The following is a 21,089-nucleotide window of genomic DNA, read 5'->3' on the forward strand; positions in this document are numbered from 1 at the left end:
CCTCCCCCTCTCGCGAGAGGCACGAGACCCGGAGCGGGCGAGCGCGGAGAACTCTAGAGCCGGCCCTAGCTGTAGGTGAGCGCCCGACATTCCCTAACGGCCCTCTCCAGGCCCCCCCTTGACCCACATCCTCTCATTTCTCATTTCCAGCCCCGTCCCTAGGTGGGAATGTAGCAGGGCCGCTCCGTGGAGGACCCCGGCGGGCTTATGCCTCGGGAAGCAGGTGTGCGGGGCCGAGCCCGGCCCTGGACATGCTTGTCCTGGGCTCATGACTCTGTGGCTCCCTGACCTTCCTTGGCTGCCTCGTTTGTCGCGGAGCCCGCCCCGGGCACCGAGCGCTGAGGTGGGAAAGACCTGAGTTAGGGTCCGGGAGACGGAGTCTGAGACCCGGTTCCACCTCGTAACCGACTCTTGTGACCTTGGGTCTCAGTTCCTCCAAAGTTTGGGTCTGTGAAGATACCTGGCAGCAAAGCAGGGAAGCTTGGGTCTTCCAAAGCCAGCAGATTGTAAATTCGAACCTGTGATTTGTCCGAACTTCCCAAGACATTATTTCCCAAACTTGCCAGATAGCACGAATCTTCTAGGATGCTTGTTAATAAAACGAACACCCGAGTCTTTGTCGTGAAGAGTTGATATGGTGTCTAGGCGGCAGTCTTGATTTACCAACTGCCGCGTTTGGTTTGTAGGATCTGCAAGTTTGGGAGAAGCTGATTTTGTTGCTTTTTGGCATTACTGATTGGCCAAGAAACCTCTTGATGGCTCAAGGAGGTCATTGGTGTTGTCATTTAAAAATGTAAATGCAGAGCACCTCACTGGGCAATCGTCAGGTTAGGCTAATAGGAAGAAGTAAATGATCTTTGGGTTAGGGATAATTACAGGAGCGTGCAATTATTTAAAAAGTTGTATGCACACCTCAGCATCTAGTTTTCTTCAAAATATCTTGCTCTCCCCTGCTTGGTTTTGGGGCGATGAGACCCCTAAGCCAAACCTGTACAAATTTTAGAGCCATATCTCTGGATTTAGATAAAGGATCTCTCTCTCTCAGGCTTTGTTTCTTTTTCTTTTTATTTATTTTGACATGCGGGTCCCATTATATTGCCCAGTCTGGTCTAGAACTAGTGATCCTACTTACTTCAGTCTCTCAGTAGATGGGACTATAGGCCTGTGCTCTGCCATTGTTTTCTTTCTTTTCTCTTTTCTTTTCTTTTCTTTTTCTTTTTCTTTCTTTCTTTCTTTCTTTCTTTCTTTCTTTCTTTCTTTCTTTCTTTTTTCCTTTCCATTCCTTTTTCCTTTCCTTTCCTTTTTCCTTTTTCCTTTTTTTGAGCTAGGGATTGAACCCAAGGACACTTAACCACTGAGCCACATCCCCAGCTCTTTTTTTTATATATATATATATATTTTTTGAGACCAGGTCTCACTAAGTTGCTCAGGGCCTCACCAAGTTGTTGAGGCTGACTTTGAACTTGTGATCTTCCTCCCTACTTGCTGAAATTATAGGCGTGCACCACCATGTCTGGCTCTTGGCCATTTTCTTAAAAGGGTCCAAATACCTCAAGATTTGGTGCTTACTTGCTTCCTTAAAAATAAGCAAGTACGTCTCCAGAAGTTATTCTCAAAACATCTGCTTTTATTGCCTGCCATTTTAGAAGAGCCATGGATATGTGTGTTTTAACAGTCATTTGGAGAGGTGATCTAACAAACAAGGTCAATGATGTGACAATGACTTCTACTCCACTTCTTTAGTTATGAAACTGGGTCCTGAGTCACAGCTCCTAAGAATGTTGGCTTAGTTGCTGGATTTTTTTTTTCCTTATCTTTTTTTTTTAATATATAAGTATTATATATATATATATATAGAGAGAGAGAGAGAGAGAGAGAGAGAGAGAGAGAAATCTACAACAGTTACACAAAACCGATGATGAAAAGTATCACACTTTGATCTTTAGGTATTTAAAAGAACATTGTTGGGGTTGGAGTTGTGGCTCAGTGGTAGAGCACTTGTCTGGCATGTGTGAGGCACTGGGTTTGATTATCAGCACCATATAAATAAATAAAAAGCAAAGGTCCATGGACAACTATATATATATATATATATATATATATATATATATATATATATATACACACACACATATATATATATATGTATATGTAAATATATGTGTGTGTGTATATATATAAAATTTTCTCCTATTTTGTTTAGAAAACACCAACTGAAAGTGGTGTATCAGTGGTCCACTTGGCTTTGAATCTAGCCCTTGCTCTGCCACTGCAACTTAGTTTTTAAATGGACATGTTTCTTTCTCTCCCTCTCTCCAGGCTCCTCCCTAATCTCAGGGGAAACAGGATTACCTTTCTTCCCCATGTTAGGCAGAGCAAAGTAATCCAGACTTTGGGGATGGTACCAGCAGAGCCTTTGAGTCCCCTCTTTAAAAGCCCCCTATTCCTACTGATGGGCAGAATCACAGCCTTTGGGATGGGAGTCCCCTGTTTCTCCTTTGCTAGCAGAGCATTAAACCGTCTTTATCCTTTTTCTCAAAACCATGTCCTCATTGGATTGACACTGGGACAAAGACCTAATTTCAGCAACAGTAGGGGCTTTGCCTGTTTGGGGAAAATTAGTAAACCTATTTTATGATCTCCTTCTTGCTGTAAGATTGGTTTTCAGAGATACAGAAAGCAAGGCATTTTATTTACATTCTTCTAATTTACTGACAATCCCTCAAGGATACTACGATGTCATGAAGTTAGCTCTTACACTAACAATGGAAAAGAAGTTTCACATAGCTCCCTGAGGAGTCCTGCTAGCAGGCATGGCCAAGGAAAAAGAAAAAGATTTTATAGGACTCTCTAAAGCAAAGGCAAATGAACTAGCCACAGAAGTGGGGGCCTAGAGTACTTAGAACTTTTTTTTGTACCAGGTATTGAACCCAGTGGTGCTTAACCACTGGGCCACATCCTCAACCTATTTATTTATTTTGTGGGGGTACTGGGGATTGAACTCAGGGGCAGTTGGCCACTGAGCCACATCCCCAGCCCTATTTTGTATTTCATTTAGAGATAGTCTCACTGAGTTGATTAGCTTTGACTTTGAGCTCCTGCCTCTGCCTCCGGAGCTGCTGGGGTTATAGGCATGCACCACTGCAGCCAGCTATTTTCTGTTTTGAAGTGGGTCTCAGTAAGTTACTTAGGACCTCACCAAGTTTCTGAGGCTGGCTTTGAACTCAAGATTCTCCTGCCTCAGCCTCCCAAGTCAGTGATTCCAGGTATGTGCCACTGTGCCTGGCTTAGAACATTATTTTATTGAACTTTGGGTACCAGACCCTGCTGAGTACTTTACATATTATTGTTCATTATTTCCTACAGCAACCTTGCAAAAATATGAATTTACTGTCCTTACTTTATTGATGAGAAGACACAAAGGCTAGTAACTTCCCTGTAGTCAGGTACCTAATAAGACCCAGTGATAACTAGAACCCTAGCTCCTTTATTTCATAACTTAACTGCCTAGCAATTTGTATTCTTGTCTTCCCTGACTGGTTCTCTTTTGTTTTGTTTTGGTTTTTGCCAGTAATCAAAATCTGGGCCCGGCACATGCTAGGCAAGTTCTCTACTACTGAGCTTCATTGCCAGCCTACCCTGCAACCACTTCTCCCTTGCTGGTTTCTTTTTGTTGTTACTGAGAACTGAACCTAGGGGTATTTAACCACTGAGCCACATCCCCAGCCCTTGCCTTCCTGTGGCTGAGATTACAGGCGTGTGCCACCATGCCCTGCCCCTGTCTGGTTCTTAAGTATGAAATTGATCCCAAGTTAACAAAGATTTTGCAAGAGCTCTCCTTCAACATCATGTGACAATTAAAAGCTTAAAAGTTTCAGTTCTCTATGGCACTCTTTTTAGGGATTTAAAACCTGAAATTAAATGACTAATGAGTACTGCCTGTCTGATGACACCTGGCATTCTTTTACCAGGGTTTGTAGTCAGATCAGGATAACAAAGGACACTATATAAAAGGCACAGGAGAGAGAAAATGCAGTTTTGGAATGGTGGAGCCACATTATGAAGAGCTGAATCTACCAGGCTAAACCATGTTGATTTTGTTCTAGAAACTTCATTTCTGAAATGAGTAGCAGCAAAACTCTATAGTATTAGGGGTGGACTCTGGCTAACAAACATGGTTTGTAGACACTTAGTTTTATTCCCTTTTTTATTTTTCCTTTCTTTCTTTCTTTCTTTTTTTGGTATTGGGGATTGTACCTGGGAGTGTTTTACCACTAAGCTGCATCCCCTTCCTTTTTGTTTCTTATTTTAAGAGGAGATCTCAGTACATTACCCAGGTTGACCTTGAACTTGTGATCCTTCTACCTCAGCCTCTAGAGTTGCTGGGATTACAGGCATGACCTTCGTGCTCTGCTAGGAGACTGTCCTTTGAAGTGTCTGTGGTGACATAATTGTCTCTGAGTCAACCACTTCTGTTTCATTTATTTGAGCTATTTCAAGTCAAACTTAGTGACATTAATGTTTAAGAAAGGAGGAGTTGAGCAGACTCAGCCCTTGACCTAATTTCATTGTAAACACATTATATACTTATCTGCATATCAAATGGAAGAGAAAGTTGACCCGTGGAGGGAAATTTCCATAGTTAAAGTGTAGGAGATTCCAGCCCTTACTTTATCCACCTAACACTTACTGGTTGTGTGAGTTGTACATAGCTGTCTTAGTTCCCTTTCTGTAAAATGGTAATAGTATCAGTTTAAAGCTATTCTGAGGATCAGCTGAGATCATGTATATAGTGCTTTGAATAGTCTGGCTCTAGTAAATGTTAAAGACGTAATTGATACCATTGATTGTTATAGATTTGAGGGATTTGAATTTTTATACTTTGATGAAAGGGGAAAATACCAGTTTTTAATTTGCAAAATTTAAATGGGTTCTCTTTTTTAGAAATAGGTAAGCTGTGGTCGAGTTACATCTCTCAATTTCTTTGCCTTCCTTGCTGAGTCACAACTCTGCCTAATTAATGCCCTGCGTGTTTTATAGTCTATTCATCCTGAGTTATCTCAAAAAGCAAATAATCTTCCTGTCGCCAACCTTCTTACTTGAATCTAATCCCCATTTCTTGACTCTGCCACATCAGGGTTCTCACCCCCTGCCTTAAGGTAATGGGTTCATTTATTCAACTCCAAAGTCTACAATAGGATTTCTGATGACATCAGCGTTCCCTGGTGGGAGGATCGAAGTGGGTTGTGATTCTAATCGCGCTTGATGATAGTCCATGGGTTGAATTGCACTGCTGTCTCTGCTCAGTCCTGATTCTCTTTTGACCAGTAACTTTTAGGTCTGTCAACACTAGAGGAATGGCAAATTTTGGGATATCAGCTGGCCAGGTTGTGGCAGTGGTCTGGGATAAATCATCCCCTGTGGAGGCTCTGAAAGATCTGGTGGATAAACTTCAAGTGTTAACTGGCGATGGAGGCCAAGTGTCTGCGGAAAACATGGACCAGCTGTTGCAGTGTAAGTACTTCACCCGCTCTCCTCACTGGGAGTGCTGCTTGACAGCTGGGTTTTCGTTTGGGGTGGCACATGAAAGTAATGGCCAGTCACCTTTTTCACTTGAGCTATGTAGCAGACTTAGGGATAGTTGATTCGTGTATGTTCTTTTTCCTCAGTAGTTGTTCTACTTTTTTTTTTTTTAACTTTTTTACTTTCCTGAGCACATGAAAGAATATGAAATTAGTAAGTCTAAGGAGAGCAGGCAGAGCCTCATTGCCCCCTTACTAGTGATGGTGGTTCAATAGTGTTCACTCAGCAGGTAGGGTTTCACCATCCTGGAGCTTCTGTGGGGGCTTGGGAGCGGGTGGGAAGCTGCTTCTGGGTCTCAGGTGACTGCTGACTAGTCTTCCGTCTTTTCAGCTGCCCACAAGGAATCCAGCTTTGACATTATCTTGTCTGGTGTAGTCCCAGGAAGCATGACTCTGCACAGTGCCGAGATTTTGGCTGAGATGGCCCGGATCCTTCGGCCTGGGGGATGTCTTTTTCTGAAAGAACCAGTAGAGACAGGTGTAGGTAAGGACATCTTCACTTCAAAGACCAGCGTGTGACGGGGTTAATGGGCATGCTTGCTGCATCTCTGAACAGGAGATATCATTTGGAGATCAGTATTCCTATCACACAGCCTCTCCTTAGGGATGAATTATTGATAAGGTCTGAAGAAACAGAAATTCCAATCGTTGACTGACCCAGTCGGTAATATAATAGAAGGAGACTGACAACTAAAAAAAAAATGGGTTATTCAGCAGGGAAAAGGTCAAACTTTGGTACATCTGTAGCATGGAAAACAGCATAATAAAAAGGAGCCAAGTGATCATGTGTCAGCTTGAGTGGCTCAAGAGAAGTGTGCAGAGAGGAAAAGCCAGTCTCAGTAGGTTCTTTATTGTGTATTTCTATTAGTATTCTTGAAATAACAAAAATTATTGCAACAGAGAGCACCTGTCAGTTTCCAGGGAGGGAGGAAGTGCACGTGGCCATGAAGAGTGCTTTGTCAGTTTCCTGGTCTTCGAGTGTGAGGGCTGTTAGCCTGGGTGAGATGAGGGAAGGGGTCCACACAGCTCCCTGAACACTTTTCCTCGGGACTGGGGGTTAAACCCAGGGCCTTGCACACGCTAGGCAAGCATTCCACAACTGAGACGTGTCCCCAGCCCAAATCTATAGTGTTTCAAAATACAAAGTTTTAGAATAATTACTGGAAGTCTGAGAGGGGTGAGGTATATGTTGATTAAGGTGAGCCTAATGGCTGTGTCCAAGAAATAAAAACCTCCTTTTTGCTCAGTGGTGTAGGTGTCAGAGACATTTAATCATGGATCTGAATTTTAGCACTTTCCATTGATCTTTCAATCAAAATGTGAGGATGTATTTAATCAAATAAAATAATAGAAATGAAAAGGATTTTGAAATGTATAAAAGTATCCTTTACTTTTGTGGAGCTAGCAGACATTCTTTGTTGGAAATTTAAACCCTTGATGACTAAATATAATGTTTCTGATAGAACTTTACAGAGAGAATACTTCTATTTCTCTGCACTTTGCAGTTTATAACATTCATTATCCAACATCCCCTGGAGGGGGTTTTCAAGAAACAGAGGTAATAAGAAACAATAATAAGAGGATAGGTAAGAGCACTTCGAACACCACAGGAATTTTCAAATTAAAATGCCATCACTATACTCTGCACACATTGGAAGCGGGGCTTGCCTGCCCCCTGCACAGGGAGGGCCTTTAGTATTTTTCCTGTTCTGACTATTAACTGGGTTTCTCCTCTTGGCAGGTAACGATAGCAAAGTGAAGACAGCGTCTAAACTGTGTTCAGCTCTGACTCTCTCTGGTCTTGTGGAAGTGAAAGAGGTATGCGTGCACATAGACCACTTTATTTGCTGTGAATTAAAACCTTGGGTGACCACATCAAGCCTGCCTGTTAGAATAATTGGGGAAGGTGAGGTGGAATGAGGAAACGAGGTGAGACTTGCTGTGTGTGTAAGGAACTATGGGAACGAGATCTCTTGGAAGAGACTAGGCAGGACCCATGGGGCCACTTGTTCTGCTTGCCTAGGAACTGTTTAATGGTGGTGGTAGTGCTGTGGGGAGAGCCGATGCCCTGCTGCTTCCCACCCACCTCTCAGTGGACACAAATCCTAGACCTGGGTGAAATGCTGTCGTCTAGAGCAACCTGCCACCGCTGTATCCAGGCTGGTCAAAGTTGAGGGAATATCGCATTTGTGGCCATTCAGTGGAGATGTTCCAGTGCAACTGAGGTTACGTGTCCGTACTCTTCTCTGATGCTAACATTTTCTTGGGTGTATAGAGGTAAATGTTATTCTGTGCTAGCTTATATCTGACTTCTTGTAGGCCTCAGATTTTTTATGCTTTCCTTGCTTATTTCTCTTTTAAGATTTTGTGTGTTTGATTCTAAAATAATGAATGCTGATAAAGATTCAATTTATCCTGAAGAATATAGAATGTGAAAGTGACATCCCAGTCATTGCTCACACTCCCCTGCCTCCAGCATTTTGTGCATCTGTTCAGTTCCTCCTTTTTGTTTACCAGCGTATACTTTGTGTTTTATATGCATGTACTTCTTTTTTATGTAAACAGTGTAGTCTGTGTAGTTCAGTCACTATATTTTTGCCATCTTTAAATATCTTAGACACTTATTCACCTGTTTTCCCTTATTTTTGTTAATGATGTAACAGTATTCCATGCCACAAATGGACCATGATTTATTTAACCATTCAAAAATAACATAAAGCTGTCATCATGCCCACCCCCCGTTTTCTATCTTTACTATCCGCTACTTCTTAAGGAACATAGAAAGGATTCCTTTCCCCTCTCTCTTTTAGGATATAAATTCCTACTGTCTTCACTGTGCACATGCTTCTCTGTGATTCAACAGGACTGTGTCTGATTCATCTTTAATCATAATCATTAAATAACCACAAAGACTAGCATAGTGCTTTGTACCTAATATTTCATAAGTGCTTTAAAACTTTCCAAAGATAGGCTCTCAAAGCAAACATGCCAACAAAACTGTAGTCTAGGGTTCTGATGAGTGAACCTGAACTTGTCATGAAGAGCAATGTTAGGCCAGGCCTGGCGGTGCATGCCTGTAATCCCCACGACTTGAGAGATTGAGGCGTGAGGATCACAAGTTCTAGGCAAGCCTCATCAACTTGGTCCTAAGCAACTTAGTGAGACTGATTCTCAAAATAATAAATAAAAAGGTCTGGGGATGTGCTCAGTAGTTAAGCACCCCTGGATTCAGTTCTTAGTACCAAAAAAAAAAAAAAAAAAAGGGGGAGAGATCAGTGTTACTTTCTGCTGTTATATACGTAATACACAGTAATGAGTGTTTAACCCTGAGTGGGTGAACATAGTAAAACAATTGATAGAAGGTGTGCAGACTAATCCCTTTGATACCTTGAATTCCAGCTACAGCGGGCGTCCTTGAGCCCTGAGGAGAAGCAGTCTGTCCAGGAACACCTGGGCTACAACAGTGGCAGCCTGCTCTCTGTTCAGATCACAGGCAAAAAGCCAAACTTCGAAGTGGGCTCTTCTAGTCAACTTAAACTTTCCATCACCAAAAAGTCTCCTTCCGGTAAGTCTGGCCCGGTGACATTCTTCTGTGTGAATGGGCCAGGGAAACGTGAGAAATTAAGTGAGCCATCTGAATATTTTTAGAGGATTATGCCTTTGATCTCTGTCATTTCCAAATTGCAGAATGCTCAAATATTTTTATCCTGGGTAATATTAGGATCCAGGCCTGACATAATACATAACTATTGTCTAGCGCAGCCCCTTCTGCACCAGAGGACACTGAGGCTTCATCATTCCGGAGGTTGGAGCCACGTGTTTAGTCAGTGAAGTCTTTCTAGGCCCCAGAGGTACAGTGTTTATCCTCATGGCAATGGCAGTGGACATTCAGTGTCCAGTTTCTGTTCCCACGGCTGTTTTTCATATGCCTATTAGGTCAGCTTTTCTTACTTTGAGGGTCCTATAATACCTTTTTTTTGTGTGTGTGGGGATTGAACCCAGGGGTGCTTTACCACTGAGCTACATTCTCAGCCCTTTTGCTTTTTGTTTTGAGATAGCATCTAAGTTGCTGAGGGTTTTGCCACATTGCCAAGGCTGGCCTTGAACTTGTGATCTTCTTGCCTCAGCTTCCCAAGTTGCTGGGATCACAGGTGTGCGCCACACACGCAGCTAATGGTCCTACTGTGCTGTTAAAACTATTTCTTCTGCCCAGAAAATCGTGTGTGCACATGCGCATACTTTGCCACCTCTCTCATCTTTCTTACCATGTGCATTTGTTCGTTTATTTTTTGCAGTATGGGGTATTGAATCCAGGAGTACTCTCCCACTGAACTACATCCCCAGCCCTTCTCATTTTATTTGAGACCAAGTCTGGCTAAGTTACTAGAGCTGGCAATGTGAACTTTTCAATCCTCCTACCTCAATCTCCCAAGTAACTGGGGTACAGGCATGTGCCACCATACCCAGCCCTATCACAATTTTTAATGTCTGAATTTTTGTCCCATCTGTGAGAAATGCAAAACTTGATCAATATTTACCAACACATCCATGTCGCACTGTTTTGACTGTCTGGTCTAAATCTTAGGAAATCCTTTGGAATCTGACTTTTGGATTCATGGTTCTGTTAGATGAGCACAATTAGATGAGGCGTGGAAAGTCTGAGCACCCAGTTGTGACATTAGTCCCTGGGGGGGTTCACTTGCCTTTCTAAAGGCCTTTCTGAGGATTTGCCCACACTGGGTCCCGGGCCTCAGCCCTCTCACACCCTTCCTTGCATTCTTGTGACCTAGACAGAGAATCAGGAGGTTTGAGGCATGTCTGCCACTATGATACCTTGCCACCAAGAGCTCTAGGGCATAATAACAGATTTAGATGAGGTTAGGTTTTGCTATTTATGAAATCTTTGACAAATTTCTCATTTAATCCTCAAAATAGACAGAAGGAACCCTGTTTAGTCCCATGTTACAGGGTGGGAAACCAAGATATCAAGGAGGAAGAATGAAGAATAGAGGTTAAAAACATTGGACAGACTTGTAATTGTGGCCTCATTAGCAGTCCTAAGTGTCTAAATCTGTTTTCACAGGTTTAAAATTAGAATGACAAAAACCTCATAAGGTTGTTAGCAAGACTGAGTTAGATGATGAATATAAAGTGTTGTTGTAGTGTCTGTACAAAGGAAGTGCTTAACACATGATTTCTGTTAGTGTCATGAGTGGTCAGCTCAAAGTCACACCTCTTATGTAAGTGGTCCAGCTGGACCAAACCCAGCTCTTCTGACTCCCCTCCAGTTATTCTCCACAGAGTCTCCATAGAAACTCTTACACTTATGTGGCCAGCACAGCGTCACATACTTGTAATCCCAGTGACTCAGGAGCCTGAGGCAGAGGAGCACAAGTTCAAAGCCAGCCTCAGCAACTTACACCCGTCTCAAAGTAGAAAGCAAAAGGGGCTGGGGACTTGACTCAGTGGTAACGCACCCCGAGTTCATCCCTGGTACTCAAAAAAGAAAAAAGCGCATACGTGCGCGGGTAGTTTGTTGCCGTCTTTATGGAGTTCTTTTTCTTTTTTTGGTTGGATTTAGTGAAACCGACTGTGGACCCTGCCACTGCCAAGCTCTGGACCCTCTCAGCCAATGACATGGAGGACGAGAGCACGGTGAGTTGGCACTGCGGTTACTTGCCCCTCCTCCTGGACACCGCTTTGGGTGTGAACAATTATAGTTTGAACTTTCTAGACTTGTAAGTATGAATGTATTTAAAGTCAAGCATTGTGGTTGTGCCAGTCACTGGTGTCTTTAATTTGAAGGACACTCCATGTTGGTAGCATTTTAAATTTATTTTTTGTATCTCTTTTCCCCTCAGATTCTCTTGTTCTCACTTTGTGCAATATATCAAGTACTTTTGTGAACATGTATAAACCAAAAGAGAGTTTGTGAGCTGAAATGTTTTTGTTGGCCCCGTTGGACAAGTCACTGAATGTTCACAGTCTTAAAAGCAAGACTTTGAAGCGGGTTTGCTGGTACATGCCTGTGATCCCAGCTACTCAGGAGGCTGGGGCAGGAGGATTGCAAGGTCAAGACCAGCCTCAGCAACTTGAGACCCTGTCTCAAAAAAAAAAAAAAAAAAAAACAACAAGGGAACCTCTGGGATCAATCCCCAGTACCAAAAAACACAACAGTCCTTGCAATCATTGATCAGCTCCATCTAAAATAGTTACTTATTTCTGTGCCTCCATGATTAAAGTTAGAGTGATAAGTAGTACAGGTCCTAGTTCACGCCGTCATACAGCTTGCAGACCAACTATCCACTTGTTTACAAAGAATTGCACAAATATATGTATCTTTATTTAACTTTGGAGTTACGTGGAAAATATTTCACTCCCTTTTTCCTGAGGGTCTTCATACATTGGACTAAGTATAACACTTCTCTCTCTTCTCTGCCTGCTTCTAGCTTTCCCACAAATGCACATATATATTCCCCCTCACATTGCTGGTCAGTCTTACAGCTATTCTCATATAAATTATATCCCAATTCCCTTGCATGCATTTTTGTGGACAGTAGGCCTCTTGAGTGTGTGGTCCTGTTGAGCATGAGGATAGAGTCGGTGCCTTCTTCACACTGAACTGTGTTCATTTGCTCTCACAGCCTGTGATCACTTGAGCTTCCATTAGAGAGACCATGACTGTGTCACTAATTGCTTTGAACATTCCAGGATCTCATTGACTCAGATGAGCTACTGGATCCAGAGGATTTGAAAAAACCAGATCCCGCTTCCCTACGGGCTGCTTCGTGTGGGGAAAGAAAAAAGAGGAAGGCTTGTAAGAACTGGTAAGTGCTGGAATAAGTTGTCACAGTGTTGCACTCTTTCTAGACCTTGTTTATTGTGAAATGTGTATTGTGTTAGGGAGTATATTAAATAGGTACATTGTAAAGAAGAGTGAACACCCGTGTCCTGATTGATCACCCAGCTCAAGGTAGAGAAGTGTCCCTGCTACCTCAGATGTCGACTGTATGTGCTTCCTCAGCTGCATCTTCTTCACCCCACCAAGAGGTTACTGTTCTCACTTTGTGTTAATCATTCCTACTGTTTTAATTAGTGCATAGTTAATTGCATAGAATCATGGGTTTCCTTGTGGCATATTCATATATGCATATAACACTTTGATCATATGTACTCCTTCCTGTGGTTTTTGATAGTTGACCACCTATGTGTGACTCTCCAATGTTATTTTGTTGTAAAGAGCCGAGTAGAAAAGGAAAGGTCACTGTTCAGTATGACATGAAGGCCGCCGGGGAAGATCAGCTGAATAAGGTCTTGGGTCATAGTTTGTTTGGTCTCAGCCTTTGTGAGAACCTGAAAGAGCCCTCTTGCAGGAAAGTGAGAAAGAACCCTGAGAGAATTGGAGGGAACCAAGGGCACAGTGTGGTAGAGCATTGGGCAGGTTCAGGAGGTGCAGTCGGTGACGCTGGCAGGGAGGGGGCTGCTGCAAGCTTGCTGCAGCCCAAGCTCTACTTTTGGGAGTGGATCAGAGCGGAGGCAAGGGTCCTCAGTGGATGTGGGCCTCAGAGTGTGGAGTGGAAAAGTTAAATGCCACCAGTGCATGTTTGCCATAAGCCAAGGACAGAAACTGGGCTGGCTTGCCTGGCCTCCAGCTCACACGGTGTGATGGTAGCAGGGAGCATGGTGGTGGCAGCTGTGGTGTCCGTCTCCATGTGACCGCGTCACAGAGCTGACGTCCTGGCCTCTCACTTCTCATTTCCTGAGAGTCCCTCCTGCTCTTGTCTAGGTAGCTTTTGTTTCTCGTGTCATGTGTCCTCTTCCTTGGTTTTCTTTTGTGTCAGTGGAGCGAATTCCCCAGTAGTACTTTTTGAACCCCTACTTAGGAGTTAAGTTTTGTTTGTTAGTTTTTAAGACTTTCGTATGTGTGAAAATGCCTTTTTCCTACTCTTGGGTGATTGGTAGTTTGAGTATAGAAATGTGGACTGAAAATTATTTTCTTACTTAGTTTTGGAGATAGTTTTGTTGTTTTTTTTCTTCAAATGATTTTGATAAAATATCTGAGGACAGATATCTTTGAACCTTTCTATAAGACCTTCTTAATAAAATCTTTCTATACGACCTTCTTAATAGGACCTTTCTATAAGACCTTCTTTCAGTAGACCTCTCTATTTTGGAAATTTATGGAATCTTCTTTATCCCTACTATCATTTTGTAATAGCACATCTTAAATAATGGTCTATTTTCATGCTTTGCACCAGCCCCTCAATACATATTTTCAGTCTAAAAAGTCATGTTCATGGTCCTGGGAAGTATTATTTTATTTTTTAAGTTTTGTCTTGTCTCTTTGTTTTCTTCTCATAGTTTTCATAGTTTTCGAAATTGGGAGATTTCTTCATTTGTCCTCCAAAATCTCTTGGTATTTTATTCCTACTACTATGACTTTAATTTTTTGCCTAAAACATCCTCTTTTTCTTCCATTGATGTGAATTCTTCTCTTTTGAGGGTATCAATAACTCTTTCCCTTAATTTTTTCCCTATATGCTCTTTCTTCCAAGTTGTCTTTTCCTAAGCTTTGTCTCTGACTTCCATGTGAGATGGAGCTTTCTTAGGAGGTTGGTAGCCCAGGCTTCTTCGTGGTTAAGAGTGGAGGGCTGGGGTTGCGGCTCAGTGGTAAGAGTGCAGGGCAGGACTGGGGCTGTAACTCAGTGGCAAAGCGCTTGCCTAGCACGTGTGAGGCCCTGGATTCGATCCTCAGTACCATATTTTAAAAAATGAACAAGTAGACATACTGTCCATCTACAACTATAAAAATAAAATAGAAAAAAAAAAAGAGTGGAGGGCAAAAGGCAGTTGACTGCTGAGCCTGTAGGTGGATCTTTTGTCTGCTTTATTGAGAGAAGCCAGGTGAGCCTCTGGGGGGACAGTCCAAACTCTTTATCTTTGAGCCTTTCCCCTTTTAACCCTCTCGGGAGGCCCTTCCTGCACCTCCTCTTGGCTCTGATGTGCAGGGCCTGATCTGTCACTGTGGTCCCCCTCTTCCTCTCTGCTTTGGTTGCCAACGCTGCATCAGTGCTGTTTCCTTGCCAGTTTTCTGTCGTTGTGGCTTTAGGTCTTTGCTGAAGTTTTGGCAGGATTGGAGGGAAAGTGAAACTGGGGGTGCCTGCTTCAGTTCATCCTCTGAACCTGGAAGCCTTGGTGTTGGTATTTTACATGTGAATGGAACGGTGACTGTTGGCTATAGACTTATTGGATTGTCAGTTATTTTCTTTTTAATGTGCAAGTTTCTATCACTTAGGAGCAAAGTAGAACTCCAGAATTTTCCCTGTCTTGTTCTTGAATTTGGAAAGTGCGGCATCACTGGGTCTGCTTCGCACAGTGATAGCAGGCTGAGTAGTGTCGCCCTCTATAGCAGGGCACTCCCCAGCAAAGCCCCACCCGCCACCTGCTTCCCCATCACTGTCTCCCAGCAGCCTCCTGCTTGGGCTGTTGTCTGCCAGACCCTGCAGGCATTTGGTCGACACCCTGGTAACAAGAGAAAAGTCTTAGAGCACATTTTGTGTCTAAGGCATTGTTGTGGATTTGGACTTCTGGGTGGTGGCATCTCATTCATCAGCGACTGTTTTCCCCTAGCACCTGTGGCCTTGCAGAGGAACTAGAAAAAGAGAAGCTACAGGAACAGAAGAGCGCCCAGCCCAAGTCAGCCTGTGGAAACGTAAATATCTGGATCATTACTCAGCATGTACATGACCCCCAGTCGTATCAGGCATCACTCTAAACTAAACAGACTGGCTTCACCTCTGAGGGACCTACTCTCAAGTGATTTAGTAATGGGCCACCATGGAAAGACATGTTAGGTAGTAATGGGAAGAGGCTTTCTCCTTAGCATGCTCACACAGTCACTTCTTATTTGGGGCCCTTTTCTTTCTCTTTTGGTACTGGGAATTAAACCCTGGGCCACATTACCATTGAGCTACATCCCCAGTCCTTTTTCTGTATTTATTTATTTTAATTTGAGATAAGATCTTGCTAGGTTGCTGAAATTGACTTTTGTGTGTGTGTGTGGTGCTGGGGATTGAACCCAGGGCCTTGGGCATGTGAGGCAAGCACTCTACAACTGAGCTATATCCCCAGCCCCTGACCTTTAATTTTTTATCTTCTTGCCTCAGCTTCCCAAGTCACTGGGATTATAGGTGTGCACCTCCAGGCCCAGTTTGGCCCATTTCTTTCTACCTCAGAGTAGACTTGGGACTTGATGTTATTCAGCCTTTGGGCTGAGCTTGGGTATGATTTGAACTACTTAGACTATAGACATTTGACTGGGAATGGTGGTGCATGCCTGTAATCCAGGGACTTGGGAGGCTGAGGTAGGAGAATCATAAGTTCAGAGACAGCCTCAGCAACTTAGGCCCTAAACAACTTAGCAAGACCCTCACTCAAAATGAAAAATAAAAATGGCTTGGGATATGGCTCAGTGGCTGAGCACCCCTAGGTTCAATCCCCAGTACCAAAACCAAAAAACTATAGACATGTGACCCGTGAAGGTATATTTACTTGGCCGTTATTTTTCATGCAACCAGAGATCTTGAAAACTCTTAGTATTTGGTTCCCAACTGGATCTGCAAATGCACCCAGACCCTCCTCCTGGCCTGCATCTCTGGGATGAGCTGGCTCCTGGGTTCCCCATGTGATTGCCTATTCTCTCCTGACAGTGCTACCTGGGTGATGCTTTTCGCTGCGCCAACTGCCCCTACCTTGGGATGCCAGCCTTCAAACCTGGAGAGAAGGTGCTGCTAAGTGACAGCAATCTTCACGATGCCTAGGAGGGACCCCATGGGACACATCTGCTCCTCCAACCAACTCCTATCCCTCAGATCCCACCACTGTGGCTCCGCCCACCTCCTTGGATTTGCTGACTCTCCGTTGGAAATCCCTTTTCAGGGAGGGTGCTTGTAGACAGGGAAGCTGGCTGTGGGTGCAGTGGTGTGTAGTGCTGCTATTTATCCAAAGACCAAGGCTTGGAGGGCCTGGCTTCCTGCAGTGGGGATCTCTTTCCTCATCTAGTGTGAGGAGAAGGGAGCATGCACAGGAGCATGTTCTTACAGAAGCACTGGCCAGACACTCTTGCCCAGACATCCTTGGGTGTTTATGCTCTGGGACAAGCTCCAGGCCCAGCCACTGTCCTAAGCTCAGTTATCTTGCCACCTACCTGTCTTCCCAAGTTGGTGGTTTACTTGATATGCAGTTCTTAGTAACGAGTCAACTGTCTCATGTCTCAACACCAAAGGAGTCACTCACAGGTTGCTGTGATCCCATCCCACGTCTCTCCACCCCCTTTCCTCACCCTGACTTTAGTGTTGCATCTGTGTCCTGTGTCATTTCTGTTTGTCTGTAGGTATTAAACTTGCATACTTCTGTGTGTCTGTTGTAAAGAGAGGGTCTATACGTGTGTGTGATATCTGTCATAGCTATCCACAGTCATTATGGACCATGGAGGCTGGCTGCAGCTCTGCCTCATGAGGGCACAGAGCAGGGGACTCTGACTTTGGAAGACCAAATGTCTTTCTGGAGGAACTTTGTGTCCCCCACAAATAGAGCCAGTGCTATGAAATATGGCCTCTTTCCTCTACTGTAGAAGAGTCCAGGTTGATAAGAATTTGGAGAGAAGCAGGACAGAACACGGAACCAACTGGAAGTCTCTGAGCAGGAGAACCCTTTATTCTCCTCACCACCCACCCACACAAACCTGGAATCCAACTTGCCAAATATTTGAAGAGATTGTGTGGATTTAAGAGACCTGGATTTTTACATTTTGCCAGTAAATAAAAGTGTTGATTTGATTCTCTCAACTTCCTTTTGCTTACCTGGTCCCCTGCTGGAGTTATGGCTGTGGCTAAATTGTAGCTGGATTCCAAATCCCTTGTGGGAGGCAGAGTTTGGAGACAGCCATTGACCCCTGCCCTTGTGTGACCTGGAGTTTGACCAAGACCTGTGAATGCAAGGGAATCTCCCTCCTGGGATTAGGAGAGGTTCTGTGGTAAAGGCAAAAAGATAATTAAAATCCTGATGAATTTGATGGAAAGGGAGATTATCCTGAATGAGCCTGCCTGGCAGTTGATCCTTTAAAAGAACTAGAGAAGGAAGAGCTTGCCTTACTGGCCTTGTAGAAATCAGCACCGCAGTGTGAGAGGCCCAGAGGGCTAGAAACTGTTAGTGCAGACAAGTCACCAGCACACAGTCCTCATGAAAATGGAGACCTCTGTCCCTACCTGCCACCGGCAGCTTGGAAGAAGACCTGGAGTTCCAGCTGAGAGCACAGCCTCGATGCCGTGATGGCAGCCTTCTGTGCCTGGACCTCAGACAGACACTGAGGTAATAGGGCTGGGTGCAGCTGGGTGGTAGAGCACCTGCCTGCAACGCGCGAGGCCCTGGGTCCATCCCCAGCACTGCCAAAGAGATGAACATGCTGGTTGCTGGAGAAATTGAGAAAGGAAGACAATGGGTGTGTTGAACAGCTGTGTGTGGTCGTTTCTTTACACAGCAACAAGAAACATGGGCACGTTGATCAAGCTGCAGAGCCTTCTTGAGTTGCTCCTATGTAGTTGCCAAGATGATGGACAAACATCTTAACCTGGGAACAAGAGATCATAAACCAGAGAGCTTTCCAGGATGGGTTTAGCAAATGCCAGCAGCCCTTGCTCCTGATGCTTGTCCTAGGCACTGCTGATGAAGACCGGTGCTTCAGTAGGCCCCTTCAGGGGGCCATTTTGGCCACCCGCTGCTACGTCAATCCACAGGGGGCAAGCAGGGAGTCAGCCACTCAGCGGGGACCACGGAAGGAGGGGAGAGGACTTGCTGTGAGCAGTGCACAACTGGCCTTGGAGGCTGGCTGCAGCTCTGCCTCATGAGGGCACAGAGCAGGGGACTCTGACTTTGGAAGACCACAATTTTGAGGGCAGGTTTTAATGTTTTGCAGGCTCACAATATTGAAGCCAAAAAGTAGTCTCAAATGATCACCAAATGAATCTGTTTGCATTTGAGGAAACAGACCAGAAGGGTGGCCTGTTGCCACCAATCACCTGAGGATCCTTTAAAAGTACCGATGTCCATGTCCGTGGACACTCTGAGTCAATAGACCTAACATGGTGCTGGGGATCTTAGTTGTTTTTTTTTTTTTTTTCCTTTTCTGGTATGGGGGATTGAACCCAGGGGTGCTTAAGCCCTGAACCACATCCCTAGCCCTTTTTGGTTTTTATTTTGAGACAGTCTCTTAAATTACTGAGGCTGGCCTTGAACTTGTGGTCCTTCTGTCTCAGTTTCCCAAATTGCTGGGATTATAGGCAGCACCATGCACTGGCTGTTTTCTTAACTTTCTAAGGTCTTTAGCTCAGAACCTGAAGGTGCGCATTTAGGATTCTGCCTGCCCTCTTCTGAAATGTTCAAAAGCAGTAAGTGGAGTGGGCAGCGGAGTGAGCCATACCTTCCTTAGGGTGAGGGGCAGCCAGGAGTCGGAAGGGGTTTGAAGGGTGGAGGAACAGAGGGGAAGGCACAGCCACAGGCCTGCTCCATGGAGGTGCCCTTGAGTTGCAGGATTACCGCCTGGTTGTAACAGGCATCGGGTAGGGCTGAAGGGACACTCCCTGGTGCTGGAAGCACCTTGACTGTTGGGCTGGAGGAAAGAGGCAGAGCTCGCTGTGGGACAGTGGGACAGCTTCACACATGCCCGGCTGTGCTGGGAACGGAGGGAGAGGTTGCGGCCAGGTGGGAACACACTGTTGGTGGGATCAGCTTGGGCATTCATTGCTGGCTGCATATTAGAGTCACCTGAGTAACTTCCAAAACAAAAATAAAACCACCTATGCCTGGGTTTCCCTTCCAAAGACCAATTAAATCAGACTCTTTGGAGCGGGGCCTAAAGGCAGCTATTTTGCAAAACTTTCCCAAGTGATTCTAAAGCGTATCCAGGACGAGAACCACCGCCCTAGCAAAATTCCTTCACACACGCATCAGAAGTTAAACTAAAAAATATCCAAAGCAGCAGTATTTGTCAGAAGAACCTGAAAATCACAGCGGATATCAACAAGAAAATGGCTGGGTGAGTGGTGGCTACCTGGCGAAACGCTACAGCAGCGGTGCACTCCTGCATGGAAGCCCCCAAACAGCAGTAAGAGCAGAGCACAGACATGTGTGGGCTACGTTATCATGTATATGAAGTTCAGAAGTTCAAAAACATTCAAGGTGCATCAGTAGATCATTAAGGAAACACATATACTCATAAATCATGTACAACACACACTGGTCCAAAATTAAAGAAGCTCAGGGAGACTGGCAAACACAAGATTCTGGACTACAGTTGGTTCTGGAGGGAGATGGGAGTGGAAAAGGTCTTCAGAGTAGCAGGAAGCTCTTGCTTTTTTTGGTGCTGGGGAGGAAACCTGGGGCCTCACACATGCTAAGCACTTGCTCTGCCACTCAGCTGCTCCCCAGCCCTCAATGGTTCTGTCAAGCTGGGTGGTGGGTAGACAGTATTTAATTATTGGCTTGTATGTCTTACACATGGATTATGGTTTTTGTTTGTTTATTTGATTTTTGTGGTACTGAGTATTGAACCCAACAGTTCTCTACTACTGAGCTACATCCCCAACCCTTTTTAATTTTTATATTGAGACAGGGTCTGACTGAGTCATCGAGGCTGACCTTGAACATGTGATCCTCTTGCCTGAGCCTCCCAAGTAGGTAGAATTGCAGGCAGGCACCACTGCACTCGGCCTTACACATGCAGTATGTATGTTATATTTATAGAAAACTTCAAAAAAAAAAAAAAAAAAAAAAAAAACTAGGACAAAACTCAGTCTTAAGTAAAAATGTCAGCAGGCTAAAACAAAGTCCTGTGCCTCCCCAACATGAACCTCCCAGGACTTTTTGGCACAGTCATAATCTGATTAAAGTATTTAACAAGTGGAGCCTGCACAGCATCCATATAAAGATACCACATGGTAATGATAATAGTTACCATGGAGGGGCTGGGATGTCACTCGGTAGTAGATGGTAGAGCACTTGCTGAGCATGTGCAAGGCCCCGGTTCCATCCCCAGCACCACTAAAACAAAGTAAATAAACAAAAGGAAAACCAAGAGAGAATGTCACCACACAAAAGCAAAAGAATACTATGACCAAAAATTTTGCTAGAATTTACACCAATTTTATACATGCTTATATTTTATATAATAAAATGAAGAGATACAAGAGCTCAAGGAAATGACGGGGCATAGAAAGATGTGTGATGGAAATAACCTGGCAGATCTGAGTCAAGAAGTGAAAAAATACAGAATTTCAAATGCCAAGTCAATATTGGAAACATGGCTATGGAAGAATGGGTTGTGGTGAAAACACAGAGGCCAGAATAAGATAATTCACCTAAACTACATGTAGCAGAGCATCACCTGGTACCCCACAAGCACGTGTGGGGGTCCTCTCTGCCACATCCCGTATGGAGGAGAAGAGGGTTAAC

At 44.2% G+C, this 21,089-nt stretch overlaps 1 protein-coding gene across 3 annotated transcripts; it reads left to right on the plus strand.

Moving 5' to 3' along the window:
* The first annotated feature begins 5 nt into the window (after window positions 1-5).
* Window positions 6-17,419, plus strand: Ciapin1 (cytokine induced apoptosis inhibitor 1). Of its 3 annotated transcripts, none has more exons than XM_047529635.1 (9): window positions 6-75; window positions 5,329-5,514; window positions 5,914-6,066; window positions 7,324-7,400; window positions 8,982-9,147; window positions 11,164-11,237; window positions 12,294-12,409; window positions 15,213-15,294; window positions 16,292-17,419. In XM_047529635.1, the coding sequence occupies exons 2-9, from the start codon at window positions 5,358-5,360 to the stop codon at window positions 16,400-16,402; spliced, it is 936 nt and encodes a 311-aa protein (XP_047385591.1). In that variant the 5' UTR covers window positions 6-75; window positions 5,329-5,357; the 3' UTR covers window positions 16,403-17,419. The 3 variants fall into 3 exon arrangements, with proteins under 3 accessions (XP_047385591.1, XP_047385593.1, XP_047385592.1); XM_047529637.1 differs by having other exon boundaries at window positions 27-75; window positions 5,339-5,514; XM_047529636.1 differs by having other exon boundaries at window positions 38-71.
* Window positions 17,420-21,089: the final 3,670 nt, after the last annotated feature.

Source organism: Sciurus carolinensis, chromosome 16 (assembly GCF_902686445.1).
Source record: "Sciurus carolinensis chromosome 16, mSciCar1.2, whole genome shotgun sequence".
In the NCBI taxonomy this organism is placed as follows: Eukaryota; Metazoa; Chordata; class Mammalia; order Rodentia; family Sciuridae; genus Sciurus; species Sciurus carolinensis.

Bases quoted from the DNA above. Each gene is read 5' to 3' on its own strand.
- Ciapin1 (XM_047529635.1), top strand. From the start codon at position 5,358: ATGGCAAATTTTGGGATATCAGCTGGCCAGGTTGTGGCAGTGGTCTGG. The intron at 11,238-12,293 runs GTGAGTTGGCAC...TGAACATTCCAG, and splicing joins ACATGGAGGACGAGAGCACG to GATCTCATTGACTCAGATGA. The intron at 12,410-15,212 runs GTAAGTGCTGGA...GTTTTCCCCTAG, and splicing joins AGGAAGGCTTGTAAGAACTG to CACCTGTGGCCTTGCAGAGG.